Genomic DNA, 20,282 nt, shown 5'->3' with positions numbered 1-20,282 from the left:
CTGCTTACCTGTTCATTTTTTGTCAGTCTGGTTTTATTGTGAATGTCAGATGTAACCAAATTAAACCCGTGTCTCTCAGACAGGATGCGCAGCAATAAGACGACGGTTCTGCTACCACATTTTCCGACTCTGTTATACACTACTTGACTGGGAAATGGGAGTACCTAAACAAGAAAATTAAATGTCAGCACCCAAACACAGAAAGACTTATCCTATAGATCATTTTTTTTGTGCAAAACAAAATGTAGTGCTTTGAACATTATTTTTTGAAGATTAAAAAAATCTATCTATCTATCTATCTATCTATCTATCTATCTATCTATCTATCTATCTATCTATCTATCTATCTATCTATCTATCTATCTATCTATCTATCTTCAAGGGGCATGTGTCTATGTATCTGGCCACAATAACTGACTTTTCTTTGAAATAGTTGGCTTTTCATCTTTTGTTGCATGGCGGTGTTGTTAATCTCTTAAACCACTTCATATCTATGTGAAGGGTTAAAGGGCGCTGATAAATGTTGACTATTGAATAACTGAAACCAAAGTGTATCAAATAATAATGTGAAAAGCACCATATATTCAATAAATTGCTAATAAAATGCAACCATGTGTAATAAATTTGGTCACAATAAAACCCTTAAAATATAATCACAATAAACATAACAAAATATGTGAAATAATATAGTGAAGTGACTGTGCAATACCAGTGCATAAACAAATTATTGCATGATAAATGAGCAATATAAAGTGCTAGGTGCAAAATTCAAGTGGAGTAAAATTATGATGCTAAAAAGATGAACTGGTTAAAAAGTATTAGTGCAAAATACCCAATGCTAGTGACAATTGTGATCATATGCTAGTGACTATAGGTGCAGTTGATCAATATTACAGTGACTTTTTCTCACCCCCTCCAGGATATATGTAGCTACTGTATTTCTGCCTGTGCTCTCTGCTGAAGCCACAATCCGACCGGCCTTAGTGGCTCCATGTGCACCTGGGATCACAACACAGGAGGAGAGGGTGGGAGGAGGAGAAGCTGACCAGCTCTCTGTCTCCTCTACCATCTTAGTGGAGGGGAGGGGGAACTATCAGCCCATACTCTGGGCTGCATGGGAGAGAGACACTCTCAGAATGCTACAGCCTGCAACCCCAGCAGTGAATGGACTGACAAGCCCAGGCACCAGGACGCAATTTCTCGTCGCCATGGCGACCTGGTGCCTGGGGTTTATCGAGCCCTGCTTTAAGTGAAACAAGAAGTGTATAAAAAGTAAGAAACAATATCACTTATTTATGCAGGCTCAGATTCAGGGCTATTAGGAAGTCCATGATGCTAACTAAAATCAGGTTTAAACTAGTAAGGCAGCCAGCTGTGCTGTCTGCCATTAAAGCATATCAGTATTCTCTAAGTGCACTAACTCATATCAAGAAATCATCACCAAGCTTTCATAAATCTTGCTACAATAAAGGGAAATTTTGTTATTTGTCTCTTTAGGTGACTGCACCTTAAAAAAAAAAAAACCTCTTATGTAGGTATTTCCTTAGCTTAACCACTTGCCGACCAGCCGCGGTAGTTAAACAGTGGCAGGTCGACTCTGTTACGGGAAAAACGTACCTGTACATCGTTTCATGTAGCAGTTAGGGGGGCGCATGCTAGAGGGGGAGCCAATCAGCGGGTCCGGCAGATGCAATGTCCACTGGGCACCCGCGCTCACTCCCCATGGAAACAGAAGGTCTGCTGAAGTAAACACGGCAGCCCGCTGTTCTGTCAGTGATGAACACAGAGATCCTGTGTTCCTACTATTTAGGAACACAGGTCTCTGTGCTCCCCCAGTAAGTAAATCCCCCACACAGTTAGAAAGCATCCCCTAGGCACACATTTAACCCTTTGATCGCCCCTGGTGTTAACCTTTCCTGTGCCAGTGTTATTAGTACAGTACAGTAACATTGCATATTTTTAGCACTGATTACTGTAGTAATGTCCCTGGTCCCCGCAAAAATGCCAAAAGTGTCAGTTAGGTGTCTGATCTGTCCTCCGCAATGTCACAGCCCCGCTAAAAATTGCTGATCGCCGTCATTATTAGTAAAAAAATAAAAAATAAAAATTACATACGTTTTTCCCGTAGTTTGTACACGCGATAACTTTTGCGCAAACCAATAAATATACACTTATTGGGATTTTTTTTAGCAAAAATATGTGGCAGAATACATATTGGCCTAAAATGATGAAAAAATTGATTTTTTAAATTGTTTTTTATTAGAAATGTTTATGTTATTAGCAGAAAGTAAAAACTTACCATACAATTCATGTTTATGTTTATTGATGGACACAGCTCCTGTCATTTTTGACCATTGGGTTATACTGCCCCCTACAGGAGTAGGACACAAGGCAGAAAAAAAATTCTGGCTACACCCATGGGCAGTCCCAGGGGGTATACTTCATCTCTCTGCTCAGTTTTCTTACAAGCAGTGTCAGGAAAATTATAAATCCAGGGGTGGGTGCTGTGTCTGTTAATGAACATCAGAGAAATGGATTTGATGGTAAGTCAAAAATCCCATTTTCTCTTTCCTTCAATGATGAACACAGCTCCTGTCATTCTTGACCATTGGGACGTCCCAAAGCAGTGTCAAACATTAGGGGTAGGAAAAACTGCTAAAAATTCCCAAGGCTAAAAAGTAGCCAAACAGGCGACAGGGGCTCAACCAAAAACAACTGGAGCCCACCTAAAAAAAACAAAACACCCTCAAAGAGGATCAGGTGCTCTAAACAGCACCCTACAAAACCTTGGGGCCAAAAGAAGCATCCGCAGATGGCAACACATTCACTTTATAGAACTTTGTGAAAGTAGTAGAGTGCGCCTTGCCCGAGAAAGGAGGAGCCTGACCCCTGATGGAATAGGCCTGAATAACCGTCTGTCTGATCCGCCTGGAAATGGTCGCAGAGAAAGCCAACATCCCTTTTCGAGGTCTGTCCGTGAGCACAAATAGAGTCTGACTTCCTGAAAGACTCCGTAGCAGCCAGGTACACCCTAATTGTCCAGATGACATCCAAGGCATGCAAGGCAATTTCCTTCAGATGTTTAGGCCCGGGACACAGAGAAGGCAACACAATATCTTCATACAAATGAAAGTCGGAGACCACCTTTGGAAGGAATGACAGACAGGGGTGAAGCACCACCTTATCCTTGTGAATCACCAAATAAGGTGAACAACAGGATAACGCCGCCAGTTCCGACACCCTGCACGCAGAAGTGATAGCCAACAAAAAGGTCATCTTCTGGGACAGTGTAAGCAGGGGAATCCCCCGAATATTTTCAAAGGGAGGCTTCTGTAATGCTGAAAGCACCAAATTAAGATCCCAAGGCAGCAATGGAGCCCGCACTGGAGGAACCAAATGTGGGACACCCTGAAGAAAAGTACGCACCAGGGAGTGTGTGGCCAAAGGTCGTTGGAAAAAGACTGCCAAGGCCGATACCTGGCCCTTGATAGTACTCAAGGCCAAATTCTGTTTAACCCCCTGTTGAAGGAAGGTTAGGAGTCGAGCCACCGAGAAGGAGCGAGGATGAACCCCAAGAGACTCACACCACGCAATGTACGTCTTCCACGTACGATGATAGATCTTCCTAGAAGTAGATGACCTAGCTTTTAACAATGTAGGAATCACCGACTCAGACAAATCTTTATCCTTTACCACCTGGCATTCAACAGCCAAGCTGTCAAAGCCAGCAACTGTAAAGCAGGATGGAAGATCAGTTCTTGGGACAGCAGATCCTCGCTAAGAGGAAGCTTCCAAGGAACGTCGGTGACCAGCCTCACTGCATCAACCTCAGGAGTGCCCAACTGGAGACACAGCTAATGAAACACCTCTGGATGAAGGGACCTCTCCTCTTGATCCAAAGCCTGCTGACTGAGGTAATCCGCCTGCCAATTTTGTGTACGGTGGAGAGGGCTGGAACGAACCATTCTGTCCACCTTAGAATGCCGGCTATCTCCCAAGCCGCCAGGCCGCCTTGGTTATTGACATAAGCCATGGCCGTGGCATTGTCCGATTGAATGTGCACTGGGCATCCCTGAAGACGATCCGTCCAATGATCCAGACACAGTCTTATTGCTCCGAGTTCCAGGATATTGATCACTAGTCTGGACTCTTCCAGTGTCCAGATCCCCTGAGCAGAATGCCTCCCCATCCAAGGTGACCACTGTCCAATACAGGGAGAGGAAGGATTTTCCCAACCAAAGTGCCGGAGAGCAAAGCCTGGACCTGGTAAGGTGGGGGGGGGGTGTTGCCTGCGGGTAGGAGGGGAACCCGGCGGTCAGAACGTCCCAAGGAAGGACCCATGTCCACCCAAAAACCCTCCAGGGGTAGAGGGGGGACAGCTACTCACCAAACCAGGAACCAGGTGGGCACCGCTCCAGACAGATCCTCCTCTCCATCAAAATGAGGGGCTGTCGGCCAGGAGGAACGCTGCGACCCAGACAAGACCAGGTCGTATGCGACCTTGCGAGACATTTAACTTGCAGGGCAAGCCCCGGTCCAGTGGGGCTATGTCTCGGCCGACCTAGCGGGGAGTTGAGGCCTGCACGCGCTCGCTGGCCAGGCTGGGGTGACCACTGGATCTATATCATCAAGTCCGTCGCCCAGTCCGGCAGTTGAAAGTAGATCTCACAGAAAAAATCCAGGAGTAAAAAATTTGCTATCTAACACATTTGCCAGGACCAAAGATCCCAGCAAGGAACTAGGTCCTTACTCCTGACTAGGTAGAAAAAAACTGAGTGACTTTAGCAGGGAGAGGAAGTATACCCCCTGGGACTGCCCATGGGTGTAGCCAGATTTTTATTTTTTTTTGCCTAGTGTCCTACTCCTGTAGGGAGCAGTATAACCCAAAGTTCAAGAATGACAGGAGCTGTCTCCGTAAATTAACAAAAGAGAAATATTATAAAAATATATATAATAAGTATCACACAATGGTGATATATATAATATATCCCCTGCGCACAAGTGAATAAACTATAATCAATGAGTCCAGTTACAGACCTATCGCAGCCACTTAAAAAAAATAAATCTATGTAGAAAATACTAGAATACAAAAATCCCATAAAGAGATTATAAAACCAGTATTAGTAGCGCAGATAGTTCAAATACATGCTCCACATATGATAAAAATAATAAAGTCCTTCTAAATATTATAAAAAACGTCCATCTCCATGCAGAGTCTCTTATCAATCCTCTCCACCAATTGGGATCACCAGTGTTTTATGGGGTCACCAAACCACAAATCCTCCACCTTTGTGACGTAAATAGGGGGATGGCAACTCACCAGACAGCGTAGCCCACCTATTCTCATAGGATAGGCAAACAGGCAAAGAACACAAATCTCCTCCCTGGATTGGCTGCAGCTGCTGAATGTGTCTTTCCTTAAAGTGTGTCAAAGCGTCCCTTTTCCTCAAAGTGGAGCTCCCATCAACCAAATTAGGAAGACAAAGAAAGGGAAACCGCACTAGTGTGATATTGTTTTAACACTCCACACTTTTATTCATCACATACCCAATTAAAATGTACTCACAAACGCATATCATTTACAAGCCTTCACAATCTCTAATGGATAGTATCACGGATGCACCGGTCGGCACTGTAGGTCTGGCTCACCCTCTCCACGCTGATGCTCCGGACCCCGCAAGCCTCCGTAGGTGTCACCCGATCACTCCCGGTCGCCGTAAGGTTCACGCCCTGAAGCGTTTCGTCATTTACGACTTCTTCGAAGGGTGTGAACCTCACGGCACGGCGTCAAGCTTAAATACACCGGACTGCTGACACTTCCGACATCGCATAAATGGCACACCCCCTTATGCTAATTCCCGGCTAATGAGTAGGCTCAGATAACTTCCGCCCACATTGGATCAAATGAATGGTAGCAGGCTTATCAACCCACCACCCACGTTCCGATCGTTATACACCCCGGGAAACCCACACTTGCAAGGGTTCATAATAACCCCTCATACTATGCAAAGTGAGAGTAAATGGAAGACTTAACCCTTTACTGTTAATCTCCTCAGCGTGTCAGCATTCCTGTATTCAATCTTCTGGCAGCAAATGCTAATATATTAATCAGCAGACCGAACTGCCAATCATATTAATAACAAACCATAAAGCAGCATATAAAATCCTTGTATAGATATATACGAATCTTGCATACATATATTAAAATTATATAAATATATTCAAATAAAATGAATACATAAATATCAAATCTTTAAATACTAAAAAATCATTAAATTTAAAATTAATTCCTCAAATTAAAATTCCTCAGATTAAAATACAATAACAGGATAAATAGACAGAGACAGAGCTATATTGAAACCAATAATTAATAATTAATGGAATCCATAAATAGTATAATAGTATATTCCGTACTTCTAATAAAAATATTATAAATGACTCAATAGTCACTAATGAAACAGTTCAAGTCCAGGTCAATATTAAGGCCTTTAGGATCAAGGGCCTGGGTGAGGAAAATCCACTTTGTCTCGCATTTGGATAGTTCCCTCACCCAGTTCGCCCCCCTCCAAGAGGGGGTAACCCTTTCTATACCCCAAAAGTGCAAACTGCGAGGATCACGATTATGGTGCCTTCTGAAATGCTCCGAGACACTATGATCCTTAAAACCTTTCAAAATATTTGTGATGTGTTCTCCCACTCGTTTCTTCACTGTCCCTTTGGTTCGGCCGATATAAATTCGGTTGCATGGGCACATCAGGCCATACACCACATGAGTGGTATCACAAGTGATCAAATTTTGAATTTTAAAGTGTTTGCCTATTGCGGATACATAAAATCGAAAACGATGGCCAGTGTTTTCTAAATATAGCCTCAACACTTTTATAGTCACTAGAAAAGTCCGATAAAAAACTCCAACTTTTGTGGTTAGATTTCCTTTAGATTTACCTTTTCTATGTAGTGCAAGGGCCTGCCAGACTGCATACAAATTGAAAGTGTTTAGGTTTGACCTCATATTATATGGTTTTGGTAAATCTAAAGGAAAAAGTCTTCAGAAAATCTTATAGTGTGTATGGCCCATTAGTCTCTGAAGATGTGGATTTAGATTTTGTGATTTCCTTACTTTGCTGTTCTCGGTTCTCCTAGCTGGATGCTCTGACCTTAGGAAGCAAAGCCTTGCCTCTACTAAGATGGCCACTCCCTCACAGAGACACAAAAGTCAGTAATGGGGAAAAAATCAGCTGCAGAAGATCATGGGCAATACTGGTGACTAGTTCTTTTCCCTCGGCTTGCCTTTTTTTGGTCACAGCTTCCAGAGTTCAGTTCCTCTTTAGGGAAATGCTTTTCCAAGTGAGCAAACACTGATAAAAGAGAACCTCTAGCTGTTCAGCACCTACTAAAATATACAATGTAATAGATAAAAGATTTTCTATAGTGTTCTTTTGAGGAATGTTAAAATATAGAGGTTTAAACGAGCATAAGCAAATGGTAGAACTTACAAACAGCAGGGGACATAACCTTTAAGCCTAATACACATGGGTCAAATGCTGGGCGCCATCAGCGTTCAGTCTGTGTATATGCCAGCCGGTCTGACAGAAGCCAACCCTGTCAGAAGTGCATGCTGGAAACCCAGCAGCCAACCAGTTCCTAATCAGTGCTGACCAGAGTGTTGTGGTAGGGGGGCTGTCCCCCTGTCATAACACAATAGCTCAGCAGGGGAGATCACTGTACTAACCTCAGGTTAGTACAGTGGCTCCGACCTGAGCTGCCAGTTTTTTTTTTTGATCAACAAACTGATGGTGTGTACTAGGCTTTAATCTGCAGAAATGGGAGAGGTAAGTGAATTTTTAACTATAGCCTTACCTCTCACCCTAAACAAATAAGTTATGGTTCATTTTTACTTGAAAACCCTTTTCTGTTATTTTAAAAATAGCTAATTGAGCACAAACAATCTAGAAAAGCACCCATCACAAGCTGGCATTAGCAGAGTGCCCATGTTGTGATAAACACGACAGCTGAATCTTCTAGCTGGTAGGGCTACACAAGAAACTTTAGCAGTTATGAAAAAATATTACAGATGGATTCCAAGCAAATGATGGCCTCTAGCCCAAATGCAATATTCCAGCTGTTTAGTGCTGTTAAATATGTTGATACTGAATAAATATTATACTTTATGCAATGTAATTCTCCATCTGGGAGACAGCAGTTGTCATTTAAAGTGAACATTAGAGAGTTTCCAGGTTTACTTTTGGAGACATTCACAATGACATGATTTGATGATGATGACTTTATTTAGACCATTGAAGAATGAAATTCAAAGTTTTTTTTTTGTTTTTTGTTTGGAACTATTAAATAAAGAAGTTATAAAGATTCCATTAAATACTTTACAATTATACACATGTTTCATGACAAGTCTCAAGATATGTGCAAAAAATAGACAAGAAAAGCCAGAAAAGTTTTAACACAGCCTAAGCTGAAGTTCAAAAAGTTGTGGTATGATAACTGTTTAGTAAACTGAGATGCACGGAATATAACATAAAACTGTTGTTTCCTTCATTCTGAGTAACATAAGACTGAACAAATCACATTTTGTATAAGCATGCGTTTTATGTGCGATCACAGGAATATGTATATTACAATTTCATTTCTGCCTGGCAATTACAGTCCTAAATAATTATCTATATTGAGTAAAGTGCTGTGGAAAGAATACTGCTGCATAACAACAGCCACTACTTTCAGTATATCAATGTAAGGAATTCCATTTGCAAGTTCAGTGATTAAGCTATTTTGTCAAAAGCAAACTAAGCTGTAATTTTTGATAAAACAGAAAATGTCATCATAGACAATATGGAATGTAAGGGAAAAAAATAAAATTAAAATTACAGCCACTCTTCTGGAAAATTACGTCTTATGTGATAAGAGAAAATAGGTGTTTCAGGCATTAAAACAATTAGATTACAGAAAGAATGAGAAGTGAATATCAGCTATGAAAAAAGCTATGTAGTCTACTCTTAAAAAATAAAACAAAATTAAAATTAAAATAAAATTAAACATCATCCTGTTAGCAAAAGAAAAAAAACAGGTGTAAGTACAGAAGAAATTCTAGTGTTGATTGTTTCTACAAGTAGCTCAAAAGTGAAAGTTTAGATAGGAAGTTGAGAGAATTGTTTGCATGCATGCAAGAAAATCAGTGTATCAATATGGTAATTATTGTTAGCTTTTCAGTATGTAAAATGTAAAATAATATCACTGCAGTAAACAAGTTCACTGCATATCTTTTACTTATAATTTATTTACATATTTATTATAGCTAGGACAAAATTTTTTTTTAATGTATTCTTTTCTTTTATCTTGTAGTTGGGCAAATATAAATTATTGAGTAATAGCATTCTAGCATTGTTTTTTTTATCCAGCAGGTTAAGCACTTAAAGTGATTCTCAAGTCTAAGCATTTTTTTTTCTTTCCTTAAATCATTGTCTGCATAAAGGTAAAAATGCCCCAAAAATTGTCCTACCTCTAGCTTCACAGTCCCTAAATACCTACCTGGCTCCTCGTCACCACTGCTCTCCTTACTTCCTGTTTTCCAGGGGAAACCATAGGCCCCTGCTACTGATAATTTCTTGTGATAAGGGAGCAGCAGCGTAGTTTACTAGTGCTGTTTGTGTCTATGGATGCACACAGCCTGGCTCGGAGGTGTGCATGCATGGGTGTCTCCCTAGGACTTGGCTTGCTTGAAGAGGCATTGGGAGGAGGAAGCTGAATGCGCCAGCAGAGGACTGCAAGAAGAGGATGAATGCATCCTTTCTGTGCAATATCCTTGTACACAGCAGGTAAGTATATCCTCTTTTTTTATTTTTTAAAAATGCCTTTAGAATCACTTTAACTTCTTTGCATGTGTTTATTATAATATTGCCTGCTGTTCACAAAGCTCAACAGCTCAAGCTGCAATTTATACCCACAAGTACTTGACTCTTCCATTACTAGATGGCTTTGTTTAATCAAACTGAGATTTTCCTAGTTGAGCATTGCTTGTTATATCCCATGGTAGACATAAATCTGTCCAGAAATTAGAAAGATAGTTGACACATACTTACTGTAACCTTCCTTTTGTGGTTCCTCCTCATCTCAGCCTATTACACGTTCACGTTCATACCGTATGCCCTGCTCTCTTCACCTCCATTAAAAACAAACAATGCAAGAACTTAAATGTTTGCTTGGCCCCCCAGATGTTCCCATCAGTAGCCTTGCAATAGAACCAGGGCCGGAATCCTAGATTGACACGAGGAGGATCCAGTAACAGAAAATTACATAAGTATGTGTCAAAATGTTTTCTAATTTCTGGACAGCCTAATTTCAGTCTACAATAGGATGTAACGAGCAATGCTCAGCTAGAGAGAGTTCATCTACAAAGTACACATGAACCCTAAATACTGCATATGAAAGTTTTCATGGGCAGCTGATGAAGAAACCACTGTCGCCTCAAATCTATTTGAGAATCCAATTAAGACATTCAAGCTGTAATGACACCCAAATGTGTTGGCCGATCTTCAACTTGCAACCTAGCAGACCATCTCTGCCGAAACTTTAAAAAAATAAGTCTAAGAGGTTGCCACTCCTCTGGTCAGGTAAGCTCAAATTTCTACTGGAGGAGGAAGACCACAAGGCTTGAGGGCAATTTGTTTGGTCCTAAAAATCCATGAGGATATGTTTCCAAGAGGTATTGCAAGACCCTTCTAAAAGTCTTTTGTCCTATCTAAATATATAGTCTAACATGGAACCTGGTCTAATTTCTTCCACTTACCCTTCAACTCCTCTGGAGCAAAAGATGTTAGTACAAAAGTAGTTACTTTAGGTACAAAAGACAGAATTGATCTGAGGACTACCCTATCAAAGTGAACAACACAAAACGGCTCCTTGGGCAAGAAGGCACATAATTCTGAGACCCGTCTGGTGGAAGTAACAGCAATAAAAAATGTGGCTCTCAGAGTGAGATAAAATAATAACCAGGAAGCAACCAGAGGAAAGGCAGTAAAGCTCAGAGGAATAAGTAAAAAGGTTTAACCTGGGAAAAAAAAAAGGTTATTCGCAGTATCTGCATTTCAGCTTTCAAAAAATGCATCACGAGCAGGTTATATGGTCATTTTTTCCTGATAAGGCAGATAAGGCCGAAACTCGAACTCTAAGAGAGGTATAGGCAAATGTTTTAATTAAGACCTCTCTGTAAAAAGTCTAAAACCTGTGAAATAGAAGAAGGAAGTGGCTCTCAATCCCTTTCTGTTGGGAATGAAGGAAAACATTTCAAGATTTTGTGATACAGTACAGAGAGTTTGTTGGAAGACTTCCTAAATCATAACACTGTATCAACCTTATCCAGGATATTTAGGTTCTAAACTGTCTCCACTTAACCTCCATGCACTCAGATTCAATGAGATTCATTACCAACTCTCCAGAAACTTTTGGCACAATTTAGTTCCTTTTCAGGCTTTCAAGTGAACTCCAACAAATCTAAAGTCTTTAAAGCGGTTGTATACCCCGCCTGGTGATTTTTACTCACAGGTAAGTTTATAACAAAGCTTACCTGTAGGTAAAATTAATATATCTCCTAAACCTACAAAATTTAGAAGATATTCACCCTTCATGCACTCTAAAGGTCCGGTGTATCATGCCGGAACTTCAGAGCTCCTAGCCAGAATGGAAGGATCCTGTACACAGGTGCGGGACTGACGTCATTGTGGTTCCGACCACTCACAGCACCGGAAGCCAGCAAACCCAAAAGGGACGCCAGGGGAACATGTCAGCCCCCTCAGCGGTGACCGGGCGACACTGCGGGAGCTTCGTTCTAAGGTAAGTATTTCATAATGAGCTAGTATGCACTGAATACTAGCACATTATGCTACTGTCTTGCAGGGTTTTTTTTTCCAGCGGTTTACTACTGCTTTAACCACTTCATTACAGGGCACTTTTACCCCTTTTTTGCACAGACCAATTTTCAGGTTTCTGTGCTCTCACACTTTGCATGACAATTACTCAGTCATGATACACTGTACCCAAACTAAATTTTTAATCATTTTTTTCCCACACAAATTGAGCTTTCTTTTGGTGCTATTTAATCACCACTGTTTTTTGTTTTTTTTTGGTGATATAAGTGAAACCACTTTTTTTTAGTTTCTATTATAAAATTTTACAAAGACATTTTTGTTCAAAAATTTGGGCCAAAATTTATATTGCTACACATCCTTGGTAAAAATATCCCGAATCAGTGTATATTATTTAGTGTATGTGAAAGTTATAGTTTCTACAAACTATGGTACCAGTCACTGAAAATTGATTACACCTGATGTACTGAAAGCCTAGCTGAGGTCTTGAGGCCCTGAAATGTCAGGACAATACAAATACCCTTTTTGGAAAGTAGACAGTCCAATGCATTTAATAAAAGGCATGGTGAGTTTTTTGGAGTTGTAATTTTTTCCCACAATTCTTAGGAAAATGAAGAAATACATTTTTTTTTTTTACACAAACTTGTGATATTAACAAGTTATTTCTCACACACAGCATATGCATACTTGCAATGACACCCCAAAAACCTTCTGCTACTCGTCCTGATTATGGCAATGCCACATGTGTGAGACTTTTACACAGCCTGGCCACATACAGCGGCCCAACATCCAAGTAGCACCTCCAGGCATTCTAGGAGCATAAATTACACATCTAATTTCCTGACTACTTATCACAACTTTAAAGGCCCTGGAGCACCAGGACAATGGAAATGCCCACAAAATGACCCCACAAGCCAGGTACTCGGGTACTCTGATGGGCTGCATATAGGTATTCAGGTACTCTGATGGGCTGGAGACAGGTACTCAGATGAATGGAGACAGGTATTCAGGTACTCTGATGGGCTGCAGATAGGTACTCAAATAATCTATTGGGCTGCAGTTAGGTACTCAGAGGGGCTGGAGACAGGTACTCGGGTACTCAGATAGGCTGCAGATAGGTACTCAGGTACTTTGGGCTGGAGACAGGTACTCTGATGGGCTGGAGACAGGTACTTGGGTACTCTGATAGGCTGAAAAACAGGTACTCGGGTACTCTGATGGGCTGGAGAAAGGTACTCAGATGGGCTGCAGATAGGTACTAGGTAACTCTGATGGGCTGCAGACAGGTACTCGGTTACTCTGGTGGGCTGCAGATAGGAACTCAGGTACTCTGATGGGCTGCAGTTAGGTACTTAGATGGGCTGGAGACAGGTACCCGGGTACTCAGATGGGCTGCAGATAGGTACTCGGGTACTCTTGGCTGGGTTGGAGACAGGTATTTGGGTACTCTCAAGGGCTAAAAACAGGTACTCGGGTACTCTGATGGCCTGGAGACAGGTACTCAGATGGGCTGCAGATAGGTACTAGGTAACTCTGATGGGCTGAAGACAGGTACTCGGTTACTCTGGTGGGCTGCACATAGGAACTCAGGTACTCTGATGGGCTGCAGTTAGGTACTCAGATGGGCTTACAGACAGGTACTCTGATGGACTTACAGACAAATACTCTGATAGATTTACAGACAGGCCCTCTTTATTTCTGGGGCAATCGGGGCACAGTACTGTACACCGTAACACACTGTTTCCAGTACTCCTCCTCACACTGGATTGGTGTGTTAGGAGGAAAACCCAACAAGGATTTACCGCGGTTTGTTGACATTTGACCGGCTGTGATTGGACACAGCTGGTCACATAGTACATTTTCATAGTTTTTTTTACCCTGATCGGGAATGGGCTGTGTTTGAGGGACCCGCCGCATCCCCTATCGCCCCACTGCGCGCGCATGGCCAGCGACACCGGGGGGATGTCATACAACACCCACTCTAAAGGGAAAAGAAGGTACCGCTGGCATTATTTTGTAATATGCCAGGCAGGGACTGGTTAAAGTGGAACTTTGGGCAGAAAATTAAGTCCTGCTAGATCACTTCAGGCTGGCCTCTTTTGCAGGTATAGCTATGAAAAAAACATTAAAAATAAGTTAATATACTGTTTAAAATCCAGTAATACACTGTCTCGCCCTGCTCTGCACATGTTCAGTTGCTCTCCATGTTTAAGCACTTTTAGGCACTACTGAATTTGATGAGCCTAATCTGCTGACAGCCTTAACCACTTCAGCCCCAGAAGGTTTTACCCCCTTAACAACCAGGCCATTTTTTGCGATACGGCACTGTGTTATTTTAACTGACTATTGGTCCATTGTATGACGCTGCTCATAAATAAAATTTATGTCCTTTTTTCCCCCACAAATAGAGCTCTTTTTGGTGGTATTTGATCACCTCTGCGGTTTTTATTTTTGCGATATAAAAAAAAGATTGACAATTAAAAAAAATAAAATAAATATATATATTTCTTACTTTTTGCTATAAAACATATACACTAAGGCTCAGTTTACATTGGGGCGGCACGACTCCGTACTACTTCGGGGGCGACTTGTGCATTCCCATGCACCACGACTTCGGAGCGACTTGCATGGACTTCACATAATGGAAGTCTATGCAAGTCGCTCCGAGGTCGCCCCGAAGTAGTACAGGACCCTTTTTCTAAATCGGAGCGACTTGTGTCGCTCCTATTAGAACAGGTCCTGTAGCAGTCAATGGACTGCGAGGGAGCACGACTTGTCAGGCTGACAAGTCGCCTGACAAGTTGCACTAGTGTGGATCGAGACTAAAAAAAATGTAAAAAAATCAAATTTCTTCATCAATTCAGGCCAATATATATTCTGCTATATGTTTGGTAAAAAAAATCTTAATAACATATATTAATTGGTTTGCACAAAAGTTATCATGTCTACAAACTAAGGGATATTTTTATGGCATTTTTATTTATTTTTACTAGTAATGACGGCAATCAGCAATTTTTAGCGGGACTGCAACATTGAGGCGGACAAATTAGACACGCAACTTACACTGACAATAAAAAGAGGGATTTTTTGGGAAACACATACAGTGGGGCACAGCATTGTAGTAACAACAAGTTATGATACCAGCAAGAAGGAGGGGGGGGAGGGGGGGCACTAGTACGAGCTGACAGACAAGGAGGGAGGGGGGAGGAGAACACAGGAGCACAGAGGCAAACAGAGAGCAGGGCTGCGGATGACAGAGGCATGTAAACTGACCAAGGTGTCAGGGCTCAGCAGTCATAATATACCGTGGTCAGTTTACAGAGGGTAGGTATAGCCAGGCAGGATCAGCCAGGTATTTCTGGTGTTACAGGGGGCCAAATGACACAGCACAAGCACTGTGCTGTATGACATGCTTTAAGGGAACAGGATCCAATTTTATTTTTAGGTAAAAAAACAACACTTTAAAGTAAACCTATGTTTGGAGGTCCTCGCCATCCCTGTATATTGTTACATCTAAAAAATGTATCTGATAATTGCTCCATTGATATGTTAATTTATTATTATTATAAAATAAAGGACTCACACCACAGCGCCAATAGTTGAGCACTAACAAGCCATTAGAACTAGTAACAATAAGTAAAATTAACAAAATATACGTATCTAAGATATGATGCTGGCTAACATTAAATAAAAACAAGAATATAAAACATCAAATTCCCAAACCAGGGGAATCAGAAATGTAGCGCAACAAAATAGTCCCAACAGAGTGAAAGTGCACAATACAAAAAGTTCCGGTGCACAGGTGCAGTTAGTCCCAGTTCATCCAGATATCCTTCAATTCAGATATCCTTAGAGGGTAAATGCATGCATAAGCCGACCACCACACCGCATGAGGAGAAGGGTAATCATCCCCCCAAGAATAAACACTTACCAGATGCCTAGTAAAAACAAACATGTCTAGCCCACCTCTCAAAAGGCTGTGTGGGTTGGCAATCCTCAGAGACCTCAAAGGCAATGGATGTCCATATAATAGAAAGATAGCGGGACCATAGCGTAAAACCATACACATGGGGAAACCAACGATTGTCTATGAATGTGTCAAGTTGACACCGTAGAAAGCTGAAACCTAGCTACCTAAATGTAAGCTGCTCTCTTTATTTGCCTAATAAACGTTTTTAAGACTTGCTACACTATGAGGGGCCTTTTTGTTTTCCTTGTGAGTTGGGAGGCTATCAAGGTTTAACCCAGACCTCCATACCAGGAAGTTGAGAGGGGAGGAGTGGATTTCACCTGCATTCCATATACCTGTATTGCTGGCTCTGCATGACCCTTTTGGGTCCAAGCTGATGGTAAGAGTATTTTGTGACTCTACTTGGTGGCGGATCCTTTCTCTCTCCCTGCACTTCTGTTGGACTGGTGTGGATATTACCCTTTACGTGGACTCTCACACTGATAGATTGGTTTACTTATATTTGGGATTAGCGAGACACCTTTCTTACAACATTACTTGGAAGATACTCTATTTATATCTTTTTGTGTCAGCTGCTTTTCATTTATGCATTTTATTATACTGCTTTTATTAATATTAGCGCAGCAATTTTACCCATTAATAAACTTTATTATAATTAAATAAGATTTGCACTCACATGTTCCATGAATATAAAAGCGCATATACGAAGCTCATCAGTAAATCCTAGAATCCATCCAGGCAGCAGAGGACTCGTGGAGAGCTGCCTCATCTACACTCATCAGCTATGCACCGCAGTGTCTCCGCACAGACACAGCCGCAACGTCACTTCCGGGTGTCTGGACGAGCGTGGAGTGTCAATCGTCTAGCATTGCCGTACATCCAAACAACCCGACATGTTTTTTCACAGGGACCTATTCATGGGATTGGCTGTATGAAAAATGTATCTGCTGGTCGGGGTGAGCTTAGCCAATTGCCTCACTTCACATAGTTAGTGAGGTTGAAAAAAGACATCAGTCCATCCAGTTCAACCTATGATGTGTATGTGTGTTTGCTGTTAAACGTACATTGTATAACCCTGTATGTTGTGGTCTTTAAGGTGCCCATCTAATAGTTTTTTGAAACTATCAATGCTCCCTGCTGATACGACTGCTTGCGGAAGAGAATTCCACATCCCTACTGCTCTTACAGTGAAGAACCCCCTGCGCATTTTAAGGTTAAACCGCCTTTCCTCTAGTTTTAGTGAGTGGCCACGTGTCTTATTGTATTCCCTTTCTCTGAATAGGTTTTTCCATATGCTAGGGTTGCCAGTACAGTATTTGTACATTGATATCAATCGTCTCTTCTCCAGAGAGAATAAGTTTAGTGCTTGTAGTCTTTCCTCATAGCTGATGTCCTCCATTCCCCTAATTATTTTTGTTGCCCTTCTCTGGACTTTCTCCAGTTCCAGCACATCCTTCCTGAGGACCGGTGCCCAGAACTGGACAGCATACTCTAGATGTTGCTGGACCAGAGTCTTGTAAAGTGGGAGAATAATCTCTTTATTTCTGGAGTGAATCCCCTTTTTTATATATCCCAGTATTCTGTTGGCTTTGCTTGCAGCGGCTTGGCATTGCATGCCACTGCCAAGCCTATTGTCTACTAGTACTCCCAGGTCCTTTTCCATCCTAAACTCACCCAGAGGTTCCCCCCCTAATGAGTAGCTTGCTTTCTGGTTTCTGGCACCCAAGTGCATTACTTTACATTTTTCAACATTAAACCTCATCTGCCATGTAGTTGCCCACCCCATTATTTTGTTCAGGTCCGCTTGTAAGGTTTCCACATCCTGCCCAGAAGATATTGGCATGCTTAGTTTAGTATCATCCGCAAAAACTGAGATTTTACTCGATATACCCTCCTCTAGATCATTTATGAATAAATTAAACAGGATTGGCCCCAGGACAGAACCCTGGGGGACCCCGCTTTCCACACCTGCCCAATCTGAGTACTCCCCATTAATCACCACCCTTTGCAACCTCCCCTGGAGCCAGTTCTCTATCCAGGTACTCACCTTATGGTCCATACCTACCTTTCTTAGTTTGAACAGTAAGCGTTTGTGGGGAACGGTGTCAAAGGCCTTTGCAAAATCCAGATACACCACATCAACAGGCTTACCTTTATCTAGGTGGCAGCTCACTTCATCATAGAAGGTTAATACAGGGCTTGACAAATTTGTTTGGAATCTAGGAGCCAGCTAAAAAAGTTAGGAGCCAGTTTTTTTTTTAACAACAAAGCTTTATTTTCAATGATGAAAATATAACCGATCTTAAATTTAAACAGTGCAGCAAGGTTGGGGCGATAGGAGATCCAGTGACCAAGAGTAACATATGCCACCTTAGGCCCCTTTCACACGGGTGCCTACGCTAAGCAGAATTCGCATGCTCAGTGGGGATCTCTCTGCTGATCCCCGCTGAGCAGGCGGATGACAGGTCCTGTCCGCTCTGCTATGCAGACGCAGCCCATTCTCCTCTATGGGGCAATCGGATGGAAACGGACTGTCTGTTTCCATCCGATGCCATCCAATCCGATTCACTGGACGGATGGTAAATAGAATCACCATCCGTCTGTTTTTGGCGGACAGGATCGGATGGCGGCGGTTTGCCACTCCATAGAGACTGAAGGGTCCGATCAGGTCCGCCTGAATGACAGGCGGACCTGATCAGAAAGCCCGTGTGAAAGGGGCCATCAGCTGTGTGGCATGGCAGGGCAGGGAGATGATGAAAAATAATAATTTATTTTATTTTTTTCCATAAAAGATTCTTATTGTGAATTAGCCCCGGTTCACACTTATGCGATGCGGGAAGGCTGCGAATTCGCAGCCTGTTCCCGCATCGCAAACGCACCCCTGGCAGTTCACACTGCCATATGTGATACGCTGGGGGTGTCAATGTAATCTTAACGACACCCCCAGTTTGATCGCATATCGCAGTGCGATCTTGCAGTTCGCACAGGATCGGATCGCACAAGTGTGAACCGCTGTGCGATCCGATCCTGATGCGGCTGCAAAAAAGGGTCCTGTGTGTCTTTGCTGCGGGTGCGGTGCGAATTTAGCCATACAAAGTGTATGGCTAAACTCGCACCGCACAGCCGATCGCATGTAATGAAGGAGCAGTGCGCTCCGATATTACATGAGATCGCCGCAGCCGCATCAGTGTGAACCGGCTCTAAGGGATTTTAATGCAAAACAAAAAGATCAACACATTGCAAGGAGATTACAAAATGCAATTTTAAAGTAAGGCCCTTTTCACACAGTCCGCATTCCCTTGCGGACCGTGCTCTGCTCAGCGGGGATCGATCCGCCGATCCCCGCTGAGCCGGCGGATGACAGCTCCGTCTCCGCACTGTGTGCGGAGAGGGAGGTGTCAGAGCCCCGCTGCTCTCTATGGGGAATCGGGTGAGAGCGGACCGCCTGTCCGCTCTCATCCGATCCCATCCGATCTGATCCCTAGGACGGATGGAAAATAGGTTTCCATCCGTCCGGATTTCATGGACAGGATCGTATGCGGATGGCAGCGGGTGTCAGCGGACATGTCACCGCTGACATCCGCTGCTCCATAGGGCTGAATGGGGCATCCGATCAGATCCGCCTAAAAAACTGACAGGCGGATCTGATCGGAACGCCCGTGTGAAAGAGCCCTTACACTCTTTTTCAGAAGTGCATAAATATGTAAAACACATTATCCTTGAACTTCCAGGAGAGAGCGGTGTAAAATGGGATTTAAAAATAAAATCAAATAATAACCACACTCCCTGCACACTTACCTTTAACAAAAGGGCGCCAGATGAAGACTGCAAAAACTTCCGTCTCTCTACCTCTTGGGAAGGAGAAGGGCTGGCATTTAGAACAAACAGTAGAAATGCCTTGCATTGCTAGTTACTGCGTGTTGTAATACTCCTGGCCACCACAAGAGGCCGCCAGTTCCCCATTGGCAGCATCTCCGTGAAGAAGGCCCAAAAGCCGGGGACTAAATTTTTGGATGATGCCGTAGTTCGAGCGCTCGGGGGGGGGGGGGGGGGGGGCGGCGCAAAGCGACAGGACATCTGCTGCAGTGCACCCCAGGTCGCTAATTCTAGTCACAAATGCGACCTGGCGCCCGGGGATTGTCGAACCCTGGGTTAATAGATTAGGTTGGCAAGAACAATTTTTCATGAATCGATGCTGATTACTACTAATAATACCATTTTCATTACTAAAGTCTTGTATGTGGTCCCTTAACATCCCCTCAAAAATCTTGCAGACTACTGATGTTATGCTGACTGGCCTATAGTTACCCGGGATATATCTCGGCCCCTTTTTAAATATTGGTACCAGGTTGGCTTTTTTACAATCAGCTGGCACCATACCCGTCTGTAAACTATCCTTAAAGATCAAGAATAATGGTCTGGCAATCACCTGGTTGAGC

General features: G+C 42.6%; 1 protein-coding gene across 1 annotated transcript in view; it reads right to left on the bottom strand.

Annotated features, from left to right (window-relative positions):
• The window catches only part of UST (uronyl 2-sulfotransferase), a 630,787-nt gene that overhangs the window by 229,200 nt on the left and 381,305 nt on the right, over positions 1 to 20,282 (bottom strand). Inside the window, exon 3 of the mRNA XM_082249225.1 lies at positions 9 to 164. Coding sequence (XP_082105351.1) covers positions 9 to 164 — 156 coding nt within the window. The remainder of the gene's footprint in view (positions 1 to 8; positions 165 to 20,282) is intronic.

This window comes from Pelophylax lessonae (genome assembly GCF_965119305.1).
Source record: "Pelophylax lessonae genome assembly, chromosome: 3".
In the NCBI taxonomy this organism is placed as follows: domain Eukaryota; kingdom Metazoa; phylum Chordata; class Amphibia; order Anura; family Ranidae; genus Pelophylax; species Pelophylax lessonae.
The sequence above is the reverse complement of the archived record's forward strand: the minus strand, read 5'-3'. Positions and strand labels throughout refer to the sequence as shown.